Raw genomic sequence first — 19050 nt, 5'->3', positions numbered from 1 at the left:
CACACACACACACACACACACACACACACACACACACACACACACACCCTCTCTGTTAAACTAAATGGGTAACAGCTGCTGCTGTCAAACAGCACTCACATGCTGAAAATGGGTTAGCCTCGGCTTCCTTCTCCGTGACCTCCCAGCTTACAAACAGGACGCTCCAGCCCCCAGCCCCACCCCTCCTCCACCTCCATTCTTGACAACCACCTGCAACTAAAACTAGGGCTTTTGTGCCCATCAGGCTTCGAACCAGAGGTTTGCTGCTGGTAAACGTTTAACAAACAGCTCTCCAAAAAAAAAAGGTACACACATACACTTTTACATTTAATCTGCCCCATTCACGCGGTCTCCATCGTCAATAAAACAACAAATCAGGTCCCGGTTTACAGCATTTGCTGGCTTCTGAGGTATGAAGGCTCACACTGAAAATTTAACAATTGGCTCAGGAACTGGCCCAGTCCCCTTCTGCCCTCATACCCTCTTGTGCCCTGCCCCCAAAGAATTCTGGGCTCCACAGGTTTAAACAGATGTTGGGAGTCTCCCAGAATTCATTAGAAAGGGCCTGGAGGTCCTCGGGTCCAAGCTCCCCCCACAGCATGAGCGGCACATACCTCCCAGAGCCAGGCAGGTGGACGTCTGCCCCCCAGGAGGAAGCATTCTCTGGGGATGATGGCTACACTCGCCCTGCCTGATGCACAGAGCCAGGGGGACACGACCCTACGTACACAAATCCCCAGAACGAATGCCGTGGAAATCGTCTGTGTGACACACACTGGCAGAGAGAGGGGCAGCCCTGCACACAAAGCCAGCCCAGAGCAGCCTCTGGCCTCTCTGGTACCACCGTGCCAGGCATGCATCAGGCACTTAATAAATGCACTTCTCGACTGTCTAGAATGGCTGACACCAGGGTCTCTTCTTAAGGGAAGCCCTGCACCAACTTCCTCTAGCAAGGAAGGAAATAACAACATGTCTTAAGCTCCCACGTCTCCCTGTACATCAGTGACGGCTTAAAACTGTCTCTCGTGTCCAGAGACGATGCCTCACCTTTCACTCTCTGCCAAACGGCCACGCTTGATTCTGGTTCTATGTCTGCACAAGGAACCAGCCTAGAGCCACGGTTCTAGGAACAAACCTCAAACTTTAAACATTAAAGTTTATTGTTTTCTTCTCCTCTGATTGAGAAATGTATCGCATCCTGTCCCTCTGGCTCCCCGGGATGGGGCAGGTTGGCCCAAACTCGACCTTCCTTCTGGCGCCCTGGAGCAGGGACCACTGACCCCAAGGCCAAGGCCCAAGGACGGGCCTCCTACAGGCTGGATCCAAATGGGGCCCTTTGGGGAAGGCTGCTCTGTGATCTCAGTGCGTCTGAGCTGTTTATCCCCAGGACCAGTGTGTGCCAGCAGCCACTTCACCCTCTTTACCAGCTTCAGGGGAGAAAACCATAGAAATCTTGTAAAATGTCAGTGCTCTGATCAGCCACCTCTTCTCTCAGCTCTGTTTCCAATCTGTTCGGCTTTTTCCGTGTCCTCTTAGATTCTGTGGTCTCCATTCTCTGGTCTTCACTGCACTGTCCGGGGGTGAGGCCACTGATGAGGCCCCAGGGGGTCCCCTCGTCCTGGACACAATAGCTGAGATTCTCCAACTCACCTGGGAAGCCCAGCATCCTTTCTCACTGGCCTCCACAAAGTTTACCTAGGAACCATGACAATGGAGACTGCTGCAGAAATGGTGGCCGACAGCCGGCTTATCTGGGTTTGAAGAGATGCCAAGAGCTGTGTCTAACTGGAGGGGGAGGAAACCCCCGTGGCTAAATGTCTCGCCCAAGCCCTTCACACCAGCTACATACAGCCCCACGGCCGGCCCAGAAGCACCACCTTCCCCTCAAGGAGGAGCCCAGAACTTGAGGGTCTCCATTTGCAGCCAGCTCTAGCCAGGTTCTCTGGTTTGGGGCATCAGCCCCCAGAGGCCAGGGAGGCAACTCTCCGATTTCCCTGCTGTGACCTCAGTCAGAGGCACCAGACGACATGCTCCCCTCCGGCCCCTCTGCCCAGGGCACATCTGCATAGACATTCACACCAAAGGCCTCAAGGATGGCTCACCCATGGGACGCCCTCTCCCAGACTGATGGCATTAACACCTTATTTGTGGAACCCCAGGTATGCAAAGTCTGCTCTCGACCCACACGATTCTCTGATCCTCACAACAACCCTGTGAGGTAGGCCGGGCAGGTACTATTATCCCAATTCACACATGAGGAAACGGAGTTTCAGAGGAAAGACTCGCCCACATCACGTGCTAAGTAAATGGCGGAGCCCACACGAGAAGCCAGTTCTTCAGACCCCACAGCCCAGTGCTCCTCCCACCTGACCTGATGCCGCCGAGCCCGCCGCACCTAAGGCCTGTGGGAGCCTCGCTCCGTCCGCACTGCCGCCAAGACCACCACAGGCATCCTTCCACACAACTGGAGCCCATGTGGCCACTTGGGATTCTTTCAGGGTCCCTAGGTGTCTGAGATGCATGTCCCTCCTCTCTCAGCCTAGCACCCAATGCACCAGACCCCCGTGTTCTCGCCACTCTGAGCATGTGTCTAGTAGAATTCTGCCAGGTAAATGGCCATGCAGAGAGAGGGAAATGAAACCAACTCGAATGGGGATTTTTTGCACAACTAAGAAATCTGTGATTGGGATGCACTCAGTGGGCTCTTCCCAGCTGCTTATGTCCCCAAGTCTCTGCCATCCCAACTCCCCCACTCTGGCTAGCAGGCCCTCGGGTGCCAGCAAGCTGGCTAGAATCCAAGATCACCAGGGGCCGTGGGATCTCAGAGCACACACTGCTTCCTGGGTGACCTGCTCATTCCATGGTACCTACAAAATGCGTGTAGGCTGCCACCTAGAGCACACAGATGGACGGGCGTCTTTACAGCTATGATTGATCATTCAGTTCCCCAACACCCCCTAAAGACATAAGGAACCGGATCTGGGGAGAGACGCGGCTCCCTCCCTGCCCCCAACACCGAGTGAGCGCGCGGTCAGCAGGAAGCAGAAGCCAGGCCATGCCTCCAGGATGGGAAATGCTGACTGCCCAGAGAAGCCAGGGCATGGGGGACATTGGCGACATGAGCCCTATTTCAAACCCCCAGACTCACCACCCCCCCCAGGATGCCAGGCAACAGGAAGATTACCTCGATTACAGATACTGCAGAAGTTGCTTGGTCCTTCGCTGTGTTTCTTCAGGTGGTCTGCCATGTACGCTGCCCGCAAGTACTTCCCACACACCTGGCAGGGCACCTTGTCTTCGTGGCAGGCCAGGTGGGAGCGCAGGCGGTCACGGGTGGCAAAAGATGCATTACAGGTCTGTGGGTGGGAAAGAGAGCAAGGGTGAGTGCCCTCTGCTTTTCACCAAGGGGCAGGATCCCTGGATCCCAGGGACACTAGCCTTTAGGGAGTGTCTACACAGAGCCTGGCTGGGACCCAGACGAGACTGACTGTCCCAAAAGCCAGACAACTGTTCCACTGTCTGGCAGAGACACCTTCCTTCTTAGATGAGTAAGAGGCATGTAGGAGAGTGACCAGAACCATCCCCATGGCCAGGGATCAACCAATCCATCACTCAAATCAAGGAGCATCTATCATACAGCTTTTCATGTGCTGGGCGCTGGGGATGCAAATACAAGGAACACAATCCCTTCCTGCAACGAGTCAGTATTCTAAAAGGAAGCCTCCAATCCAAGTCTCTTCAGAGACCCACAATGACTGAGTAACCCAGGGCAAGTAACATCTACTCAGGGTCCCCAGGCAGGCAGCTTTTTTAAGATTTTAAATTGGGGGCGGCTAGGTGGCACAGTGAATAGAGCACCGGCCCTGGAGTCAGGGGGACCTGAGTTCAAATCCGCTGGGACACTTAACACTTACTAGCTGTGTGACCTTGGGCAAGTCACAACCCCAATTGTCCTGCTTTCCCCCCTCCAAAAAGGAAAAAAAAAAGCCTTCAAATGGCAATGATAATCAATCAATAAATCAAGCAATATTTATTAAGCACCTACAAAGGGCAAGGCCCCATGCTAAGTCAAAGGGATACAAAGAGGCAAAGGCAAAGTCCCTATACTTTCTTGTGTTTTTATTTTTAATAGTATCGTATTTTTTCCAATGACATTAAGGAAAACTGTTCTGAAATACAATCTGAAAAACAAATTCTGAGTTCCAAATTTCCTCCTTCCTCCCTCATCCTGCAGATGTTAAGCAATTTGACAGGGGATACAGACGTGTAGTCCTGTCAAACCTACTTCCATAGAAGTCATGGTGTAAAAAAAGACCAAAAGGGGAAAACTGAAATAAGTAAGTAAATAAAGGTATCAGAAACAGTCTGCTTGGCTCTGCCTTCGGACTCCCTCAGCTCCTTCTGGGGCAGTGTGCAGTGTTTTCCTCATGAGTCCCCTGGAACTGTCTAGCATCATCCTATTGCTGAGTGGGGAACCTGCAGCCTCACATGGGCCTCTAGGTCCTCAAGCGCAGCCCTTTGACTGAATGTGGACCTCACAGAACGAATCCTCCAATAAAAGGCTGTGGACGCAATCAGAAGGCCGCACCCCGGGCCCTTGAAGGCCCCCAGCCCTGAACTGATCCAACCACAGGGGTCACCATGCAATGTGGCTGTTCCTGTGTGCGGAGCTCTCCCAGCTCTTCAAGGAGCTTACATTCTAGTGGGACCCTGGAATGAGCAGGCCGTGGGCGAGGCTGGCTGGCAGAGTGTAGGAGGGGCGCATCCTGCATCCCAGGCATGAGGGGCAGCCCACAGCTAAGAGAGAATCCCCATCTCAAAGCAGCTCCCAGGCTGCCCCTCTACACTAGGCGGAGGAGAGGGAGGGCCCTAAGGGCCGTCCAGACCCCGACCCCCCAGAGCGGGCCCACACTGGCACGGCTGGGGTCACTGCTCACACACTGTCCTTCATCTCCCTCCCAGGACTGCTGGGAAAATTCAGTGCGATCCCCTGAGAAGCACTTTGGTGCAAGTGATGCCTGAGTGCCGGCCAGCCCACATTACTGTTGTCAGGATGCTCATGGGAGGCCGCATGGCATGCTGGGCGGGCAGAGAGCTGGCCCAGAAACAAGGAAGACCTGGGCTTGGGTCCCACCCCTGACACAGCCTGGCTGTGTGACCCTGGGCAAGTCACTTAACTCTCAGGTGTCAGGTTGCACCAGCAGAGTCCCCTCTATCCTCAGTGGCAGGTCCAAGGCTTATCCCCATCTAATGGCTGTCAAGTTCTTCCCAATCCTGAGGCAAAGTACGAACCAGAAGTGACTGAAGGGAGTCCCAACCTCCCCTAAAAAATACATATATGTGACTTCTGAATCAGTCACCTGGCCTGGATGAAGCACCTACTTTGTGCTTGTCACTGTGCTAAGCACTGTAGAAGGTACTGCCCCATTTGGTCTCCACAATTACCCTGGGATGGGGGAGCTTTTATTATCCCCATTTTATAGATGAGGAGACTGAGGCAGGCATAGGTAAAGTGACTTTCCCAAGGTCTCCCAGCTACTAAGTGTCTAAGGCCAGATTTGAACTTGTGTCTTCCTGACTTTGGGCCCAATGCTCTAGTCACTGAGCGGCCTGGCTGCCTTTCACGATCACATTCAGAAGCTCGGCTGTGTGTGCCGCACATCTGGGCGAATCTGAGGAGAAGCGCAGACCTGTGCTCCCAATCCCTCCCTCTCAGCTTGCTTCATATTCCATGGGCTTCAGAAGTGGGCTTGGGGGGGGGCAATGGGGGCTGGACCCCAACTCTCACTCCAGGTCACCAGATAACTGAAGCCCGTGAAATGACAGCTGGACCTAAGCATCCTTCCCCAAAGTCATCCGCCCAACAGTCCAAAAGGCAATTATGAAGCACCTGGTACGTGCAAGGCACTGTGATGGGCACCTGAGGCACAAGGAAAGATTAGGGCACAGGCCTGTTCTAGAAATCTAATGGAGAAGAAAGGCAGGAAAACAGAAAACCACAATACCGGGGAGAGTGAGATAAAAATACACGATGGGGAAGGAACACCTACTGTGGGCCAGGGACACAAAGCCCTTTACAAATATGGTCTCATTTGTCCCTCACAACAACCATGAGAGGGAGGCACTGCTATTATCCCCATGAGGAAACTGAGGCAGGCAGAGATTAAAGTGACTTGCCCAGGGTCACCCTGCTACTACATGTCAAAGGCCAGATCTGAGTTCTGGTCTTCCTGACTCCATGTCCCATGGTGCCCCCAGCTGCCACTGAAAGTGATAGCGATGGGACTGAATCCAAGGGATGAGATCTGAGTCAGAAATTTGAGGAGGGAACTGGGAGACTTCCTGATATTTGGGCTAGGCTTTGAAAGAGAGACAGCATCAACAGCATGAGGACAGGAAGGAAAGACGGCATGAACAAAGGTCTGGGGAAGGAGAGGACAGAGCTTAGCAGGAATCACAGATGCCAAAGGGTACGATGGGAAAACTGCTGGATTTGGAGTCACAGGGCATGGACCCCTTGCCACCTGAAAGCCCTTGGAGAAGCCCAGTAAATGAAGCTCTCTGGGTCTCAGCGTCTCTATAACATGAGGGGGCCAGACTGGATGGCTCTAAAGCTACAAGCCTCTGAAATAAGAGCACATGAAATCAGACTGAAAAGGGGAAGTTGGAGCCCCATTAATCAAAGAAGACATAGAGAGGATCATGGGAAATAAAATGGACAATTTTAATGACATGAAGTTTAAAAGGTTTTGTACAAACAAAACCATTACAGTCAAAATTAAAAGGAAAGAAGTGGGAAAAAATATTGGCAGCAAGTTTCTCTGATAAAGTCCTCATTTCTCAAATATATAGGAAACTGAGTTAAATTTATAAAAGTGAGAGTCATTCCCCAACTGACAAATGGTCAAAAGATATGAATAGTTTCCAGAAGAAGCAATCAAAGCTATCAATAATCACATGAAAAAATGCTCTAAATCACCATCAATTGGAGAAATGCAAATTAAAACAACTCTGAGATATCACTTCACAACTATCACATTGGCTAACACGGCAAAAAAGAAAAATGACAAATGTCAGAGGGGACGTGGGAGGGCTGGGACACTAATGCATGGTTGGTGGATTGTGAACCAGTCCAACCATTCTGGAGAATACTTTGGAACTATGGCCAAAGGCTATAAAACTGCATGTACGCTTTAATCCAACAAGGTCACCACTACCAGGTCTATATCCCAAAGAGATTAAAGAAAAGAGAAAAGGACCCACATGCACAAAAACACTTCCAGCAGCTCTTTTTGTGGTGGCAAAGAATGGGAAATTGAGGGGATGGCTGAACAAGCTGTGCCATGTGATTGTGAGGGAATTCTGCTGTACTGAAAAGCCTGGAAAGACTTGGATGAACTAATACGAAGTGAAATGAGCAGAACCAGAAGGACACTGTATTCAGTAACAGCAGCACTGTGCAACGATCAGCAGCGAATGGCTCAGCTGCTCTGAACAAGACAAGGATCTAAGACCGTTTAAAGGATCGAGAATGAAAATGTTGCCTGCCTCCAGGGAGGGAGTGCTGATGAGCTCCGAAAGCGGACTGAAGCTGACTTTTTTCACTTCCTTCATTCTTCTTGCCTTTTTTTATGTGCAACATGACTAATGATGATCATATTTCTTTCTCAATAGGGGGGAGAAAGAAGGGAGGAGGGGAATTTGGAATTCAAATTTTTAAAAAGTGAATGTTAAAAATAACTGAGTGAATGAATGAATGAATGAATGAATAAATAGCACTGGATTAAGGGGCTTTGAATGCCAGAGTCAGGACTTTATAGCCCCCAAAACAGCAAGTCACGGAGTTACATCCGAAGAAGAAGAAATCCTTGTTATATATTGGGGGGGGGGACCCTGACCTAAATCTCTCATTTGATCAAAACAAAAAGTGTAACCGATACCCAAATAAATCACCCTCTCCTACACAGTATTAAGTGCCCAAACACGTCCACATCTGTGACGTCATCTGGGGTTCTCCTAACCCATCATGAGGCACTCAGGGCAGGCATTGTCTTCATTTTACAGCTGAGGGAATTGAGGCTCGGCTATGTGCCCAAGAGCACCTGGCCAATCAGAGCCAAACCAGATCTCGGGTCTCCAGACTCCTACAGGGCAAGCATCCTTACAGGGTGGGCCCCTCTGTCCCCTCAGAGGGATGGACAAACGTTAGTCACCAGCACCCTCACCCAGAGGCAGCACCTCCGCCTTGGCTTAAACAACAGGCCACAGCCAAGCCAGAAGGGTCCTGGGGACAACTGAGTCCAATACCCTCACTGCACAGAGGAGGAAATCGAGGCCCAAAGAGAGGAAGCAGCTAGCCCAAAGTTACACAGACAGCTGCCATGGAAAGCTGCCTCTAAGAAAGGCATTCCCTGCCCCGCACCCCGATACACCCTATCTTACTAAATATTGATCAAAGACAGTGTCCAGGGAATGAAAAATTACTAGTATTACTATTACTACCATTTTTGGTGGCAATATCCCTGGGACGGCTGCAGCAGACCTCCAGAGTACCAGAACAGGGAAGGGAGCCAGGCTGTATAACCAGTCGAGAGGTGCTCCCAAAGGGCCCTGGAGAACACAGGGTCACTGGTATCACAGATGCAGAGCTGGGAGAGGTCTTAGGGACCACTGAATCTAATCCCTTCATTTGACAGATGAGGAAACAGAGGTGTAGAGGGGGGAAGGGATCTGTCCAAGGTCATCCAGCTAGGAAATGTCTGTGGCAGGATTCAGACCCATCCACTACTCAATGCCAGGGAAATGACTTTTAACCTAAAAGCCACTTAGGTAACGGTCCAAGATGCATCTGAAAACGTGGGAAGAGCCCAGGGGGAAGGAGGCCTGGAAACATTCAGGCCCCTTAGTCAGCCTGACCAGTGGGGCAGCAGCACCCACAGAACCTCTGGATGGCAGCCACCCCTAGGGTTTTCTGGGCCTGACCACAGAGGCCGAGAGACAGGAGCCAGGAAGTGAAAAGTGAGAGGTGTAGCAAGAGGAAACCAGACGCCAAATCGGGCTCGCCGGCCTCCCACCACAGTGAGTACACTCCCGGGAAGCCTCAGCTCAGTGAGATCTGAAGCCAGAGGCACAGCCGCCTGGTGACCATCCTCCAAAGGCCACCAGCTCATTAGGATCTTTGGTAATTATTTAAAGATAGTGGTCACCTCTCAATAAGGTGGATTAACGACACAGCCAGTGTTACAATCTCCAACTGGCCTGGCTTCTCTCCCTAATTAATAATCCCTCCTGGGCCATACATTTTTTTCTTACCTACCCATCAATCACCAGAGAAGGCAAACTAAATTTAATATTCACCTAAGCAAAACATAATTTGGAAATCAAATCTGTTAAGGAATGCATATCTCTGTGGATATCCCAGAATCTCCAAACTGAAAGGACCCCAAGGGGAACCCACTCCTATCCCAGCATGGCATCCCCAAGCTCACCACCTCCAGAGACAGACAGGCTTTCCTCATGCTCAGCCTGAACACCCACTGTCTCACATCCCCACATTGCCCCTGGTTCCACCCTCTGGGGTCACATATTACAAGTCTATTACTTCCCAGGACACCTGAAGATAGCTCCCATCTCCACCCAAGGACAGAAGATCCACCTGGAGACCACGGCACACCAGCCTCCCAATCAGACTGTAACACCAAGATGCCCCCTAGCTGCCACCCTCAAGTCCCCCTTCCATGTCAGCACGGGTTAGGTAGCATTTTTCACTACTGAAAAAATCCATTGGCCCTTGGAGATCACAGGGTCCGAGTCCTAGCCCTGGAAGGGAGCTCAGAGGAGGAAACTGAGTCAAACAAAATACCCAGGGGTCTTCCTCCAAGTATCCAAAGGCCTGGCCAGCAGTGATGCCTAGAAGAGAAAGCCGTTGGTGGCCTCATCCAAGAGAAAAGAAGGATGATGAGAGAGAGGGAGGGAGAAGGGGAAGGACAGAGACAGAGTCCCACTCCAAAGAAGCAAGGACTGCCAAGTCCTGGGAAGCCGGGCCCTAGGAGAGCCAGGAGAAAAGGCCCCCAAGCCAAGCAGGCTCTCAGGATCCCAAAGACAGGAAGGAAACGAAATGGGCTGTTAGAGGCAAAGAGAGTACCCCAAGAATATCAGTTATGCTTGAACTCGAGGCCTGAATCTTAGGATTCCTGACCATGGCTGGCAGGAGTGGAGGGTGGCCCTGCCTGGCATGATTCCTTTCTTGGCTCTTCTGTGTAGGGTTGGCACCTACCTTCATTGCCAACAGCTCCCTCCCCACATAGCCTGCCCAGGTAGCCCCAGAGCCCTGCCCCTACGAAGCGGAGCAATCTTGGCAGTGGCTGGATCCCACAGGGGCCAAAGCAACCCAACATGGCAGCAGAGCTCTGGGGTCAGTTCCAGACTCCCCACATCCCTGGGGTGGGAAAGAAGCAGGGGAAGGAGAGAGCAGGGCCGTCCGAGACCACAGGAGGGGCAAGGGAGCCTCCCCCAGGCCCAGAACCCAGAAGCACGGCACCTGAGAGCTGGCAGAGACTTGAGGGACCCTCTGGTCTGACCTGTGAGCCCAACATAACCGTCACTAGCATTTCTAGGAGCCTCACAACAGACCTGAGGGGCGGGTGCTGTCACTGGCCCCATTGTACAGATGAGGAACCAGGAGTCTGAGAAAGGGGCCGTGACTTGCCCAGGGCCACACAGCTGGAGAGTGGGCGCCCAGCATGAGCTTGGGGAAGCTCACTGCATTCCACCCAGGGCCAGCCCTGACTGCCAGGAGGTGTGTCCTAATCTTGGGTTCTCCCAAGGGCCCCAATGTCTCTCCAAGCCTGGCTGACCCTGAGAGGTCAAGATGGCAGCTAAGTCTGCAGGGGACAGAGCTGGTACAAGCAGGACCTTCCTCCCCCTCTACCCTGGGCTGGGCCATCCCGCCGCAATAAGGGGGAGTGAAGGGAATGGACGTGCCCACCTAGAGGAGCTTTCTGGCCAGCAAACCAGGTGGGTCAGAGCCTGAAAGGAAACAGGGAAACCCTCCAGGCCAAGCCCTTGATTTTATGGAGAAGGGAACCTAGAAAGGGGAGATGATCCTCGCTAGCCTCACGCGCAGTAAGACAGAGGCAGGGCTCCTCCTCCACACCACCAGCGGGGCTAAGACAGCCAAGCCAGCACAGGCAAGGGCAGGGCCGTGCCCTTCCACCCTGGGCCTGGGAGGTCTAGACCCGCCCATGGGGAGAGGCAGGGCAAACGCACAGATGAGATGGGTCAGAGCCAGCTCCAAGGCTTAGCCTGCCGGATTCGGTTTCATACCCCTGCGTCAGTGGGCTCTTTTAAATAAAGCCCTGGCGCAAGCCTATTGAACTGGGCTCACAGACATACAGAAATGCACTGTGGGCAGCAGAGGCATGGCACGGCCCCAGCCCGGCCAGAGGGCCAAGCCAGGACGGGAAGGATTCTGGCTCTGCAGGCCAGCTCCTGGCACAGCTGCCAGGCAGCCCCAGGAACCACTGACTATCTCTGCCCCTTCTCTGCCTTGCCTTCTCCTTCTGTCCCCAACTCTTCTCTCTGCCCTCCGTCTCTCTCCTCTCTCCCCCTCTGTCTGTCTCTCCTCTCTCCCTCTCCTCTCTCCCCCTGTCTCTCTCCTCTCTCTCTCATCTCTCTCCCCCTCTGTCAGTCTCTCCTCTCTCCCGCTGTCTCCCTCAGTCCCTTATCTGTCTCCCTCAGTCTCTCCTCTCTCCCTCATCTTTCTGCCCTGTCTCTTCTCTCCCCTCCGTCTGTCTCCTCTCTCCCTCATCTCTCTCCCCCCTCTGTCTCTCCTCTCTCCCTCATCTCTCTCCCCCTCTGTCTCTCCTCTCTCCCTCATCTCTCTCCTCCTCTGTCTCTCCTCTCTCCCTCATCTCTCTCCCCCTCTGTCAGTCTCTCCTCTCTCTCTCATCTCTCTCCCCCTCTGTCTCTCCTCTCTCCCTCATGTCTCTCCTCTCTCCCCCTTCCTCTATCCTTCTGTCATTCTGCCTCCTCTCTCTCCAGGCTTCAGGTCCCTTCCAAACTAGTAACTCCCTACAACCCTCTACAAACACTGTCTCACAAGAAGCCTATGAGGTGAGGGAGGGGCTGGTTTCACAGATGAAGAGCCTGAGGCTGCCTGGTCAGAGGACTTGCCCAAGGTAACAGAGTTAGTAAGTTTCAGAGGCAGCATCTGAACTCAGGTCTTCCTGATCCAAGTGGAACAATCTTTCTACCAGGCTCATGATAGGGATGTTTTTGGGGGTCTCCTCAAGCCCATGGTCCTAGGACCATCAGAGGACATAGCTGTGGGCAGGTCACTGACCCAGTCTGGCCCCCCAGGTCCTGGAGTTTCAGCTCTCAGTCTCAGATCCTGGGCCTCTGGGGCAGAGGACAGAGCCATGGCGACGTCTGCTTGCTGACAAGGCCGTGCCAAACAAAACACAGAACGACTCCCGTCTACACTACAGCCCCCACTGTCTGCTCGGGCCCTGACATAGCGGGAGTGGATGTCTAAGCCATTCGATGTGGGGGAGGGCGAGAGAAAGAGGCGTTTGGAAGACACCTGAGTGTCCTTGGTCCAGCAGAGGAGCCGGGGAGACCGTGTGTGTCTGTGTGTGTCTGTGTGTGTATCTGTGTATGTGTGTGCACATGTCCATCTGTACGTATGTACACGCGCGCTTCAGGCTAAACAGGCCAGAGAGACCAAGGCCCACTGATGCACTCACCAAGACCAGAGACAAAACACACAAAGGCTTCAATGTTACAATGAAAACTTTATCATGGATGGATTCCATCCTCACGGACACCACCAGGAAAAGCAGGCAGAGCTCGGAACCCTAGGTTTCTGGGCCTGCGTTATCAGTCTCCCAAAGCCACGTCGGCCACAATCTGAAGACTGTTCATCTACTTCCTGCCTGAAAAAACCTCAAGAGCCCACGGGTCTAACTCTAAGTCAGAGATGAAAAGGGAAAACCACTTGACTGGGGGTAAATCAGGAACCGCCAAGGGGTAGTGGAGCCCCCGCAGACCCCAAGGGTGGCAGCAGGCACTTGCTGCCCTCGGATGAGGCTGCTAGCTGGCTTGGGGTGACACAGACAGGTGTCTTGGCTGGCTGCCTCCTGGAGCTGGTCCTGGGGGAAGACTGACCCCCAGAGCAGCTAGTGCTACCCAGGGAGTTGAGACGGAGGGCCTGATGCTGAGAGGACCATCAGTCCCCAACAAAACTGGCCAAGAGTCCCAAGAAGGAGGGAGAGGCAGTGCCAATGGACTGACCTAAAGTACAAGGCCTTGCCATGGGCCCGGAACATTGGAAAGGGGGCCCAGTGGGGACCCTCCCCACATACCAAGAAGCCCCAAGATGGGGAAGAACCCACCCCCCCCCACTCCCCCAGGAAGAGAAGGATGAACCAAGGCAGCTCTCCTGGGGGAGCCAGGCAGATGCGAGGCGCTGGGCTGGCTTTCCAAGGGGCTCCCTCTCCCCACCCCAGGAAAGATGGCCCAAAAGAGGGGCAGGCTATCCCACCGGCCACTGGGCAAACGCCCGATTGCCCTCTGGGGTGGTCCAGCCCTGCCTCAAGTAGCCAGGTGGAGTAGAGCAGAAGAGATGGCTGCTGGAGTGTGCTGGGCCCAGATTATCAAGGGCCTGGAAGGATTTTTTTAAAGAAAGGGAAAAGGCGGTATCAGGAACAGGGTGGGCCGACCTCCACAAAGCAGGCTGGGCAAAGTCCCATGAGGCCAGGTCGCTAGGCAGCGTTTCCAGGGGCGGCAGGCTGCTGCTGCTCCCTCCCCACACCTGGAAAAGGGCAGAAAGCGCAGGTTACCTCCCGGCCACCAGGCGCAGTGCCCCACTGCCCTCTGGGTGCAACCTCCTTGGGCCAGGAGCCCCGAGCCCCCCTCGGGAGGTGCAGCTACAGGCACTAGGGAGCCAGGGTCTGCTGAGGGGCAAGAGGCGGAGCAGGGTAGGGAGGCAGAGGGATCAGCAGGTCACCCACGGGGCAGTCACCGTCTCCTGTCCTCACATCTCAGAACTGCCCCTTGGGTGCACAGAGAGGGGTGAAGTTACCATGACAAGAGCCTACCCCCACCAGAGAAGGATCCATGTGGAGGAAGGGCCGGGCTGGGAGGGAGCCCCAACCCTGCTGCTTGCCCTGATGTGGGCCCCTGGGGCTGGCTCCCCCCTCAAGGGGGGCCCTGAAGAAGCTTTGTCCCATCTCGAGATCGATGGAAACCCTCCAAGCCTCAACTGAAGGCGAAGGATGCCATGGCCCCTAAGGTCTCCTGTGGCTCAACCCTCTGAGACTAAGCTGAACAGAGTTTGCAAAGCTGTCTTACCCAAGCAGGCCTGAAGAGGGACCAGACTCCCACTAGAGGGCACTAGACCTGAAGAAAGCCAAATTTCCCTTCCAACTTGCTCAAGAAGCCCAAGGCGCCTTCCATGGCCCTGGAACATGGTGGATTGACCATCTACTCCTCATTTCTCCTCCTGGGATCCTCTGAGAGTGACTGCCCAGGGGGAAGGGAGGAAACCAGCCCACGGGACAGAGGGGAGAAGTCCATTCTCACGGAGAAGCTGAGCCTGCCTGTGGGTGCAGATCCCCAGGACCTCCAAGATGGGCTCCCACACAATGAAAGCGTCTGGCCTGGATAGGACATCTGCGGGCAGCTCCCAGGCCTGCCCTGCCCCAGCGAGGCACGGGAGCAGAGGGCAGTTGGCCCCAGACGTTCTCCTAACCAGGTGACCACAGAAAGTCACTCCCCAACAGTCCCCTCAACTGCAAAAGGGACACAACAATGCTCCAGCGACCTACCTGTCCAGGCTGTAGAGGAAGAGGGTGCTATCAGCCTGAAAGGGCTTTAAAGAAGAGACTCAGAGCTGGGGAGACAGACCCTTATACTTTTTCCTTGAGAAAGGCAAGCAGAGATTGCCAGGGCTCTAAGGGGGATGGATGGGAGGGGCTCTCTGCTGTGACACAGTCAACTCTTAACCACCCAGGCCCAGAGGCTCTCAAGGGGGGTCCTCCCAACTCTCTGATCTTCCTCTTCCTCCATTTACTGCCAAGATTCATTCAGTAGAAACCAGGTAGGGGAAGAGATCAGGACTCTTTGGTAACACAGACCTGATGGACTGGTGGCCACCTTCAGGGACAGATGACTGGGAGTTGGTTGTGCGCCAGGAGCAGTGAGCACCCCCAGCAGGGCCCTCCCGCAAGGAAGCAGTTTACCATGAGAGAGACCAGCAACGCTAGGAAAGGGGGGCCAAGCGACAGAGAGAAGAGCTGGGGCAGGGCTGAAGGTCACAGCAGTGAGAGAGAGGTCACAGGGAGAGGAGAGGGGTGTGCAAAGCACCTGGCAGCTGGAGGGACAGCCGCGCCCTCCAGCCCCCCCAACGCACACAAACACACATACAACGGCTCGCTCCTGGCTTTCAGCCCGGCTCCTGCAGACAATGTGACACCAGCCTCGGCCCCCTGTCCCGCTCCAGCCCCAGCCCTGCAAGCTCTCCAGCAGCGGCCCCTACCTGACACTTGTGAGGCCTTTCCGACGTGTGCACCTGCTTGATGTGTCCATTGAGGTGATCTGGCCTGAAAAGAAAGGGGAAAACAAAGACCTTCAAAGGGGGCCCTTGGGAAGGCAGACAGAGGGGGCTGAGTCCAGGCTCCCCCACGTCCCAGCACCCCTAGAGAGCAGCCCAGGGGGCCCTGGGGCCTGGTCACAAGCTAATCTTCTCCAGGGAGAATGGAAAGAGGGAATTTCCCTGACACTGCCGGCTGCCTCCAGCCTGAAGCCCCCAGCTGCAGGAGCTGGCCAGCGAAGACGCTGCCCAAAGAGGCACGGCTGACTTACTCTTAATTTTCCTGGTGGGGGAAAAAATACTCTGTGTCCCAGAGCAAAGCAGCCTGGTAACTCAGGCCTCCCCTCCCCCTGCTCCTTCAGGCCACAGCCAATCCCTGCGAGGGGGCTGGAATTCGCTCCCTGGAGAATGGCCGAGCAGACCGGGATCGTGGATGGTACGGCTGAGTTGTTAAACCTGATGTCTGGGGAGGCAGGTGGGCAGAGGCCTCACAACCGGTAGGACTGGTTCGAGGTCGGCGGGCGCAGCCGTGTGCTTCCTGCTGCCCCTATACGGGCCCCTCTCCGAGGCGCCCCCCCCCCCCAGCCCCTAGCGGCTCTGTCTCCAGGAACACGACCCCCTCCCTCCCTTCAAAGCAGCTTAAATATTTGCTAAACATTCAGCACTGAGGAAAAAACACCAGCAGCCAGACTTGTACCCAGGCTGGGTCCCTCATCCCCCCCTGCTAAAAAGGCATGCGCTCGCTGAGTGTGTGGGCCTGAGGGAGCTGTGGGGGGGCCCCGGGGAGCATGGGAGGCCCCAGCTGGCCAGCAGAGCTTAGGGAGCCAGACCAGGGACTCAGCTGGGGGGGGGGGAAGGTCTCAGCTTCCCAATCCCAGCGGGGGAGGGCACCAGAGCAGGTGTGTGTGTGTGTGTGTGTGTGTGTGTGTGTGTGCTGTGTATGTGCAAACATGTGTCAATACTGTAATATGTGCATGTGACTACATGTGTATGGAGGTGGGAATGGGTGTGCACACGTGTGCGTATGGATGGGAGATCCGTGTGTGGGGTGTGCAAATGTATTACACGTGTGTACATGCATCTGTTGTGACTGTGGATGTGTGTATAAATACTGTACTGTGGTGTCTGTGAGGGGAGAGGGAAGAATCCATTTGTGTGTCCGTGTTTGGTGTGGATAGGTGTGCACGGGGGAGTGTACGCAGTGTGGGGTGTGTGGGTGTGCACGGGGTGTATGTAACACGTGTGTGCGAGGTGGGGGTGTGCACATGTATTGCCGTATGCATACCTAGTGTGTGTGTTGGGTATGTACATGTGTGCGGACACCATACATACCGTGCATCTGCCTGAGATGTCTGCGTGCATGCTGCTGGGCAGTACACCGTGCACACAAAGGCTGGGGGCACCCCCCAAGCTGCCAGAAGAAAGCCCTGCCGGCCCTGGCACACACCCCCCCCCCTCGCACAGACCGCTCCCCCCTCCAGGGGCTCCAAGCCCGGCTGGACGCACAAAGGGCCTCCAGGGAGGCGGAGGGAGGAGCTGCGGACCCTCTTACCTGGAGAAGCCTTTGCCGCAGCTCTGGCAGATGTAGGGCTTGCCCACGGAGCCGTCGTGGGAGCGCACGTGGTAGGACATGCGGTCCTTGCGCTTGAAGCGCAGGCCGCACACGGGGCACGAGTAGGGCTTCTCGCCCGAGTGCGAGAGCTTGTGGCGGTTCAGGTGGTACACGTCGCGGAAGATCTTGCCGCAGATCTCGCACGCCACCTGCTTGCGGGTGCGGCTCCTCTTGCGCGGCCCGTCGGGGTCCTCGGGCAGCGGCAGCCCGTTCTCGCCCACACGCTGCGGGGGTATGTCTATGTAGCCCAACTGCAGGCTGGTGACCCCGTGCTGCGCCTCGTGCTGCCGCAGGCGGTTGGCGTCGGTGAAGACCTTGCCGCACAGGCCGCATGGCAGGATGCCGGCCTCGCGCAGCCCCCCGGGGGAACCGAACATCATCGAGTCCAGCAGGTTGGCCTTGCGCGGGCGGCCGCGGCCTCGCTTGCCACTCAGGGGCGGCGCGCCGCCGCCCACGTTCTGGAAGGGGGAGGCCAGCAGCTGCGGGGACAGCGGCCCGGCCACCATGGGCAGGCGGTCGACGCCGGGCAGCACGGGCAGGGCGGGCTGGCCGGCGATGGCCGCGCCCGCAGCCCGCGCCGCCGCCGCCGCCTCCTCCTCCGGGGGCATGCTGCCCGCGATGCCGTTGCCGCCCGGCCCCAGGCCAGCCCCGTTGGTCATGTCCAGCGGGAAGCCCAGGTCCCCGGCGCCGGGGGGCCGGAAGAGCATGATGTCCGCGCGCGCCGGCGGCACCAGGATCTGCACGTTGGACTGCTTGATGACCTCCTGGCAGATCTCGATGACTGAGCGCATGAGCAGGAACTTGGCGGCCGTCATGAGCTCGGGGAAGCTCTCCAGGCGCACCACGATGCGCGACGTGTATGCGAAGTCCAGGATGTCCCCGAAGACCTTGGAGCTGATGGTGTGCATCTCCAGCTCGCGGCTGGGGCCCGCGCCCCCCGCGGCGCCCGGCGCGCCCCCCGCCGCCACGTCCTGCGGGCCGGCCTCGGCGCCGGGCGCGCCTCCCTCGGCCAGCTGGGCGCTGAACACGGACTCGAAGTACTCGCTGCAGGCGGCCAGCACGGCCCTGTGGGCCGGGAAGCTCTCGTCGCCCACGCGCAGAAGCACGTCGCAGAAGCGGCCGCCGTTCTTCCGCTGCTGGTTGAGGTTGTGCAGCATGTCGGTGCTGTGCCGGCTCACCTGGTAGGTGTAGCAGCCGGCCGAGGGGCCCGGGGCGCCGGCCCCTGCAGCCCCGGCCCCGGCCCCGCCGCCACAGGACGCGGCCGCCGCGTCGCTGACCCGCTCCATGGCTGCAGGTGGGCACGGGCACGGGCACGGGCGGCCAGGTAGGGGCAAGGCTGGCTGGCGGAGCGGGCGCGCCGCCGCCGCCGCGCTGGGGCTGCGGCCGCTCGTGCGGCGGGCGGGCGCGTCTACGACTGGCCGGGCGCCTCTGCCTCCCGCATGCCCGCCTGGCTGCCCCGCTGCCCGGCTGCGCTTCTGGGCTCGCGAGCTGGGCTCCCGCAGGACCTGGCTCCCAAGCCCTCCCTCCCTGTGAGCTCGCCTTGGTGGGGCTCGGCTCTGCCCCCTCCGGGCGCCAGGGGGCGCTGGCGCGCGGCTAGCGAGCTCGAGCGGCCGAGCGCGCGCTCCTTTTCCCGGGCCCGCTGGGGGCGCGCGCGCCTGGGCTGCTGCTGGGGCCCGGCGGCGGCGGCGGCGGCGGCGGCGGCCGCTGGTGCTGCTGCTGCTTCTGTTTCAGCTGCTGCTGCAAAGCACGAGCTGGGGTGGGCTGCCGGGGAGGGGGCGGAGGAGGCGGGAACAAAAGGCGGCGGCGGCGGCGGCAGGAGCTGGAGCTGGAGGAGCCCGGGCCCGGG

General features: G+C 56.5%; 1 protein-coding gene and 1 long non-coding RNA gene across 3 annotated transcripts in view; one reads left to right on the top strand and one right to left on the bottom strand.

Moving 5' to 3' along the window:
- The window catches only part of PATZ1 (POZ/BTB and AT hook containing zinc finger 1), a 24987-nt gene extending 6497 nt beyond the window's left edge, over window positions 1-18490 (bottom strand). Inside the window, exons 1-3 of one of the 2 annotated variants that reach the window (XM_069081812.1) lie at window positions 17145-18490; window positions 15539-15602; window positions 3185-3356 (exon numbers count right to left, since the gene is read on the bottom strand). In XM_069081812.1, coding sequence (XP_068937913.1) covers window positions 3185-3356; window positions 15539-15602; window positions 17145-18490 — 1582 coding nt within the window. Of the gene's footprint in view, window positions 1-3184; window positions 3357-13738; window positions 13814-15538; window positions 15603-15864; window positions 16110-17144 lie in introns of those variants that run through there. The other variant, XR_011167157.1, reaches the window with a different exon arrangement.
- LOC138156474 (uncharacterized) overlaps window positions 18295-19050 on the top strand; it is a 34914-nt gene continuing 34158 nt past the window's right edge. The window contains exon 1 of the long non-coding RNA XR_011167158.1: window positions 18295-18385. This is a non-coding gene — a long non-coding RNA (uncharacterized lncRNA). The remainder of the gene's footprint in view (window positions 18386-19050) is intronic.

The sequence above is a fragment of the Petaurus breviceps genome, unplaced genomic scaffold (genome assembly GCF_028583685.1).
Source record: "Petaurus breviceps papuanus isolate PSGF00001 unplaced genomic scaffold, PetGlider_PUasm1.0 99, whole genome shotgun sequence".
Classification (NCBI taxonomy): domain Eukaryota; kingdom Metazoa; phylum Chordata; class Mammalia; order Diprotodontia; family Petauridae; genus Petaurus; species Petaurus breviceps.
The sequence above is the reverse complement of the archived record's forward strand: the minus strand, read 5'-3'. Positions and strand labels throughout refer to the sequence as shown.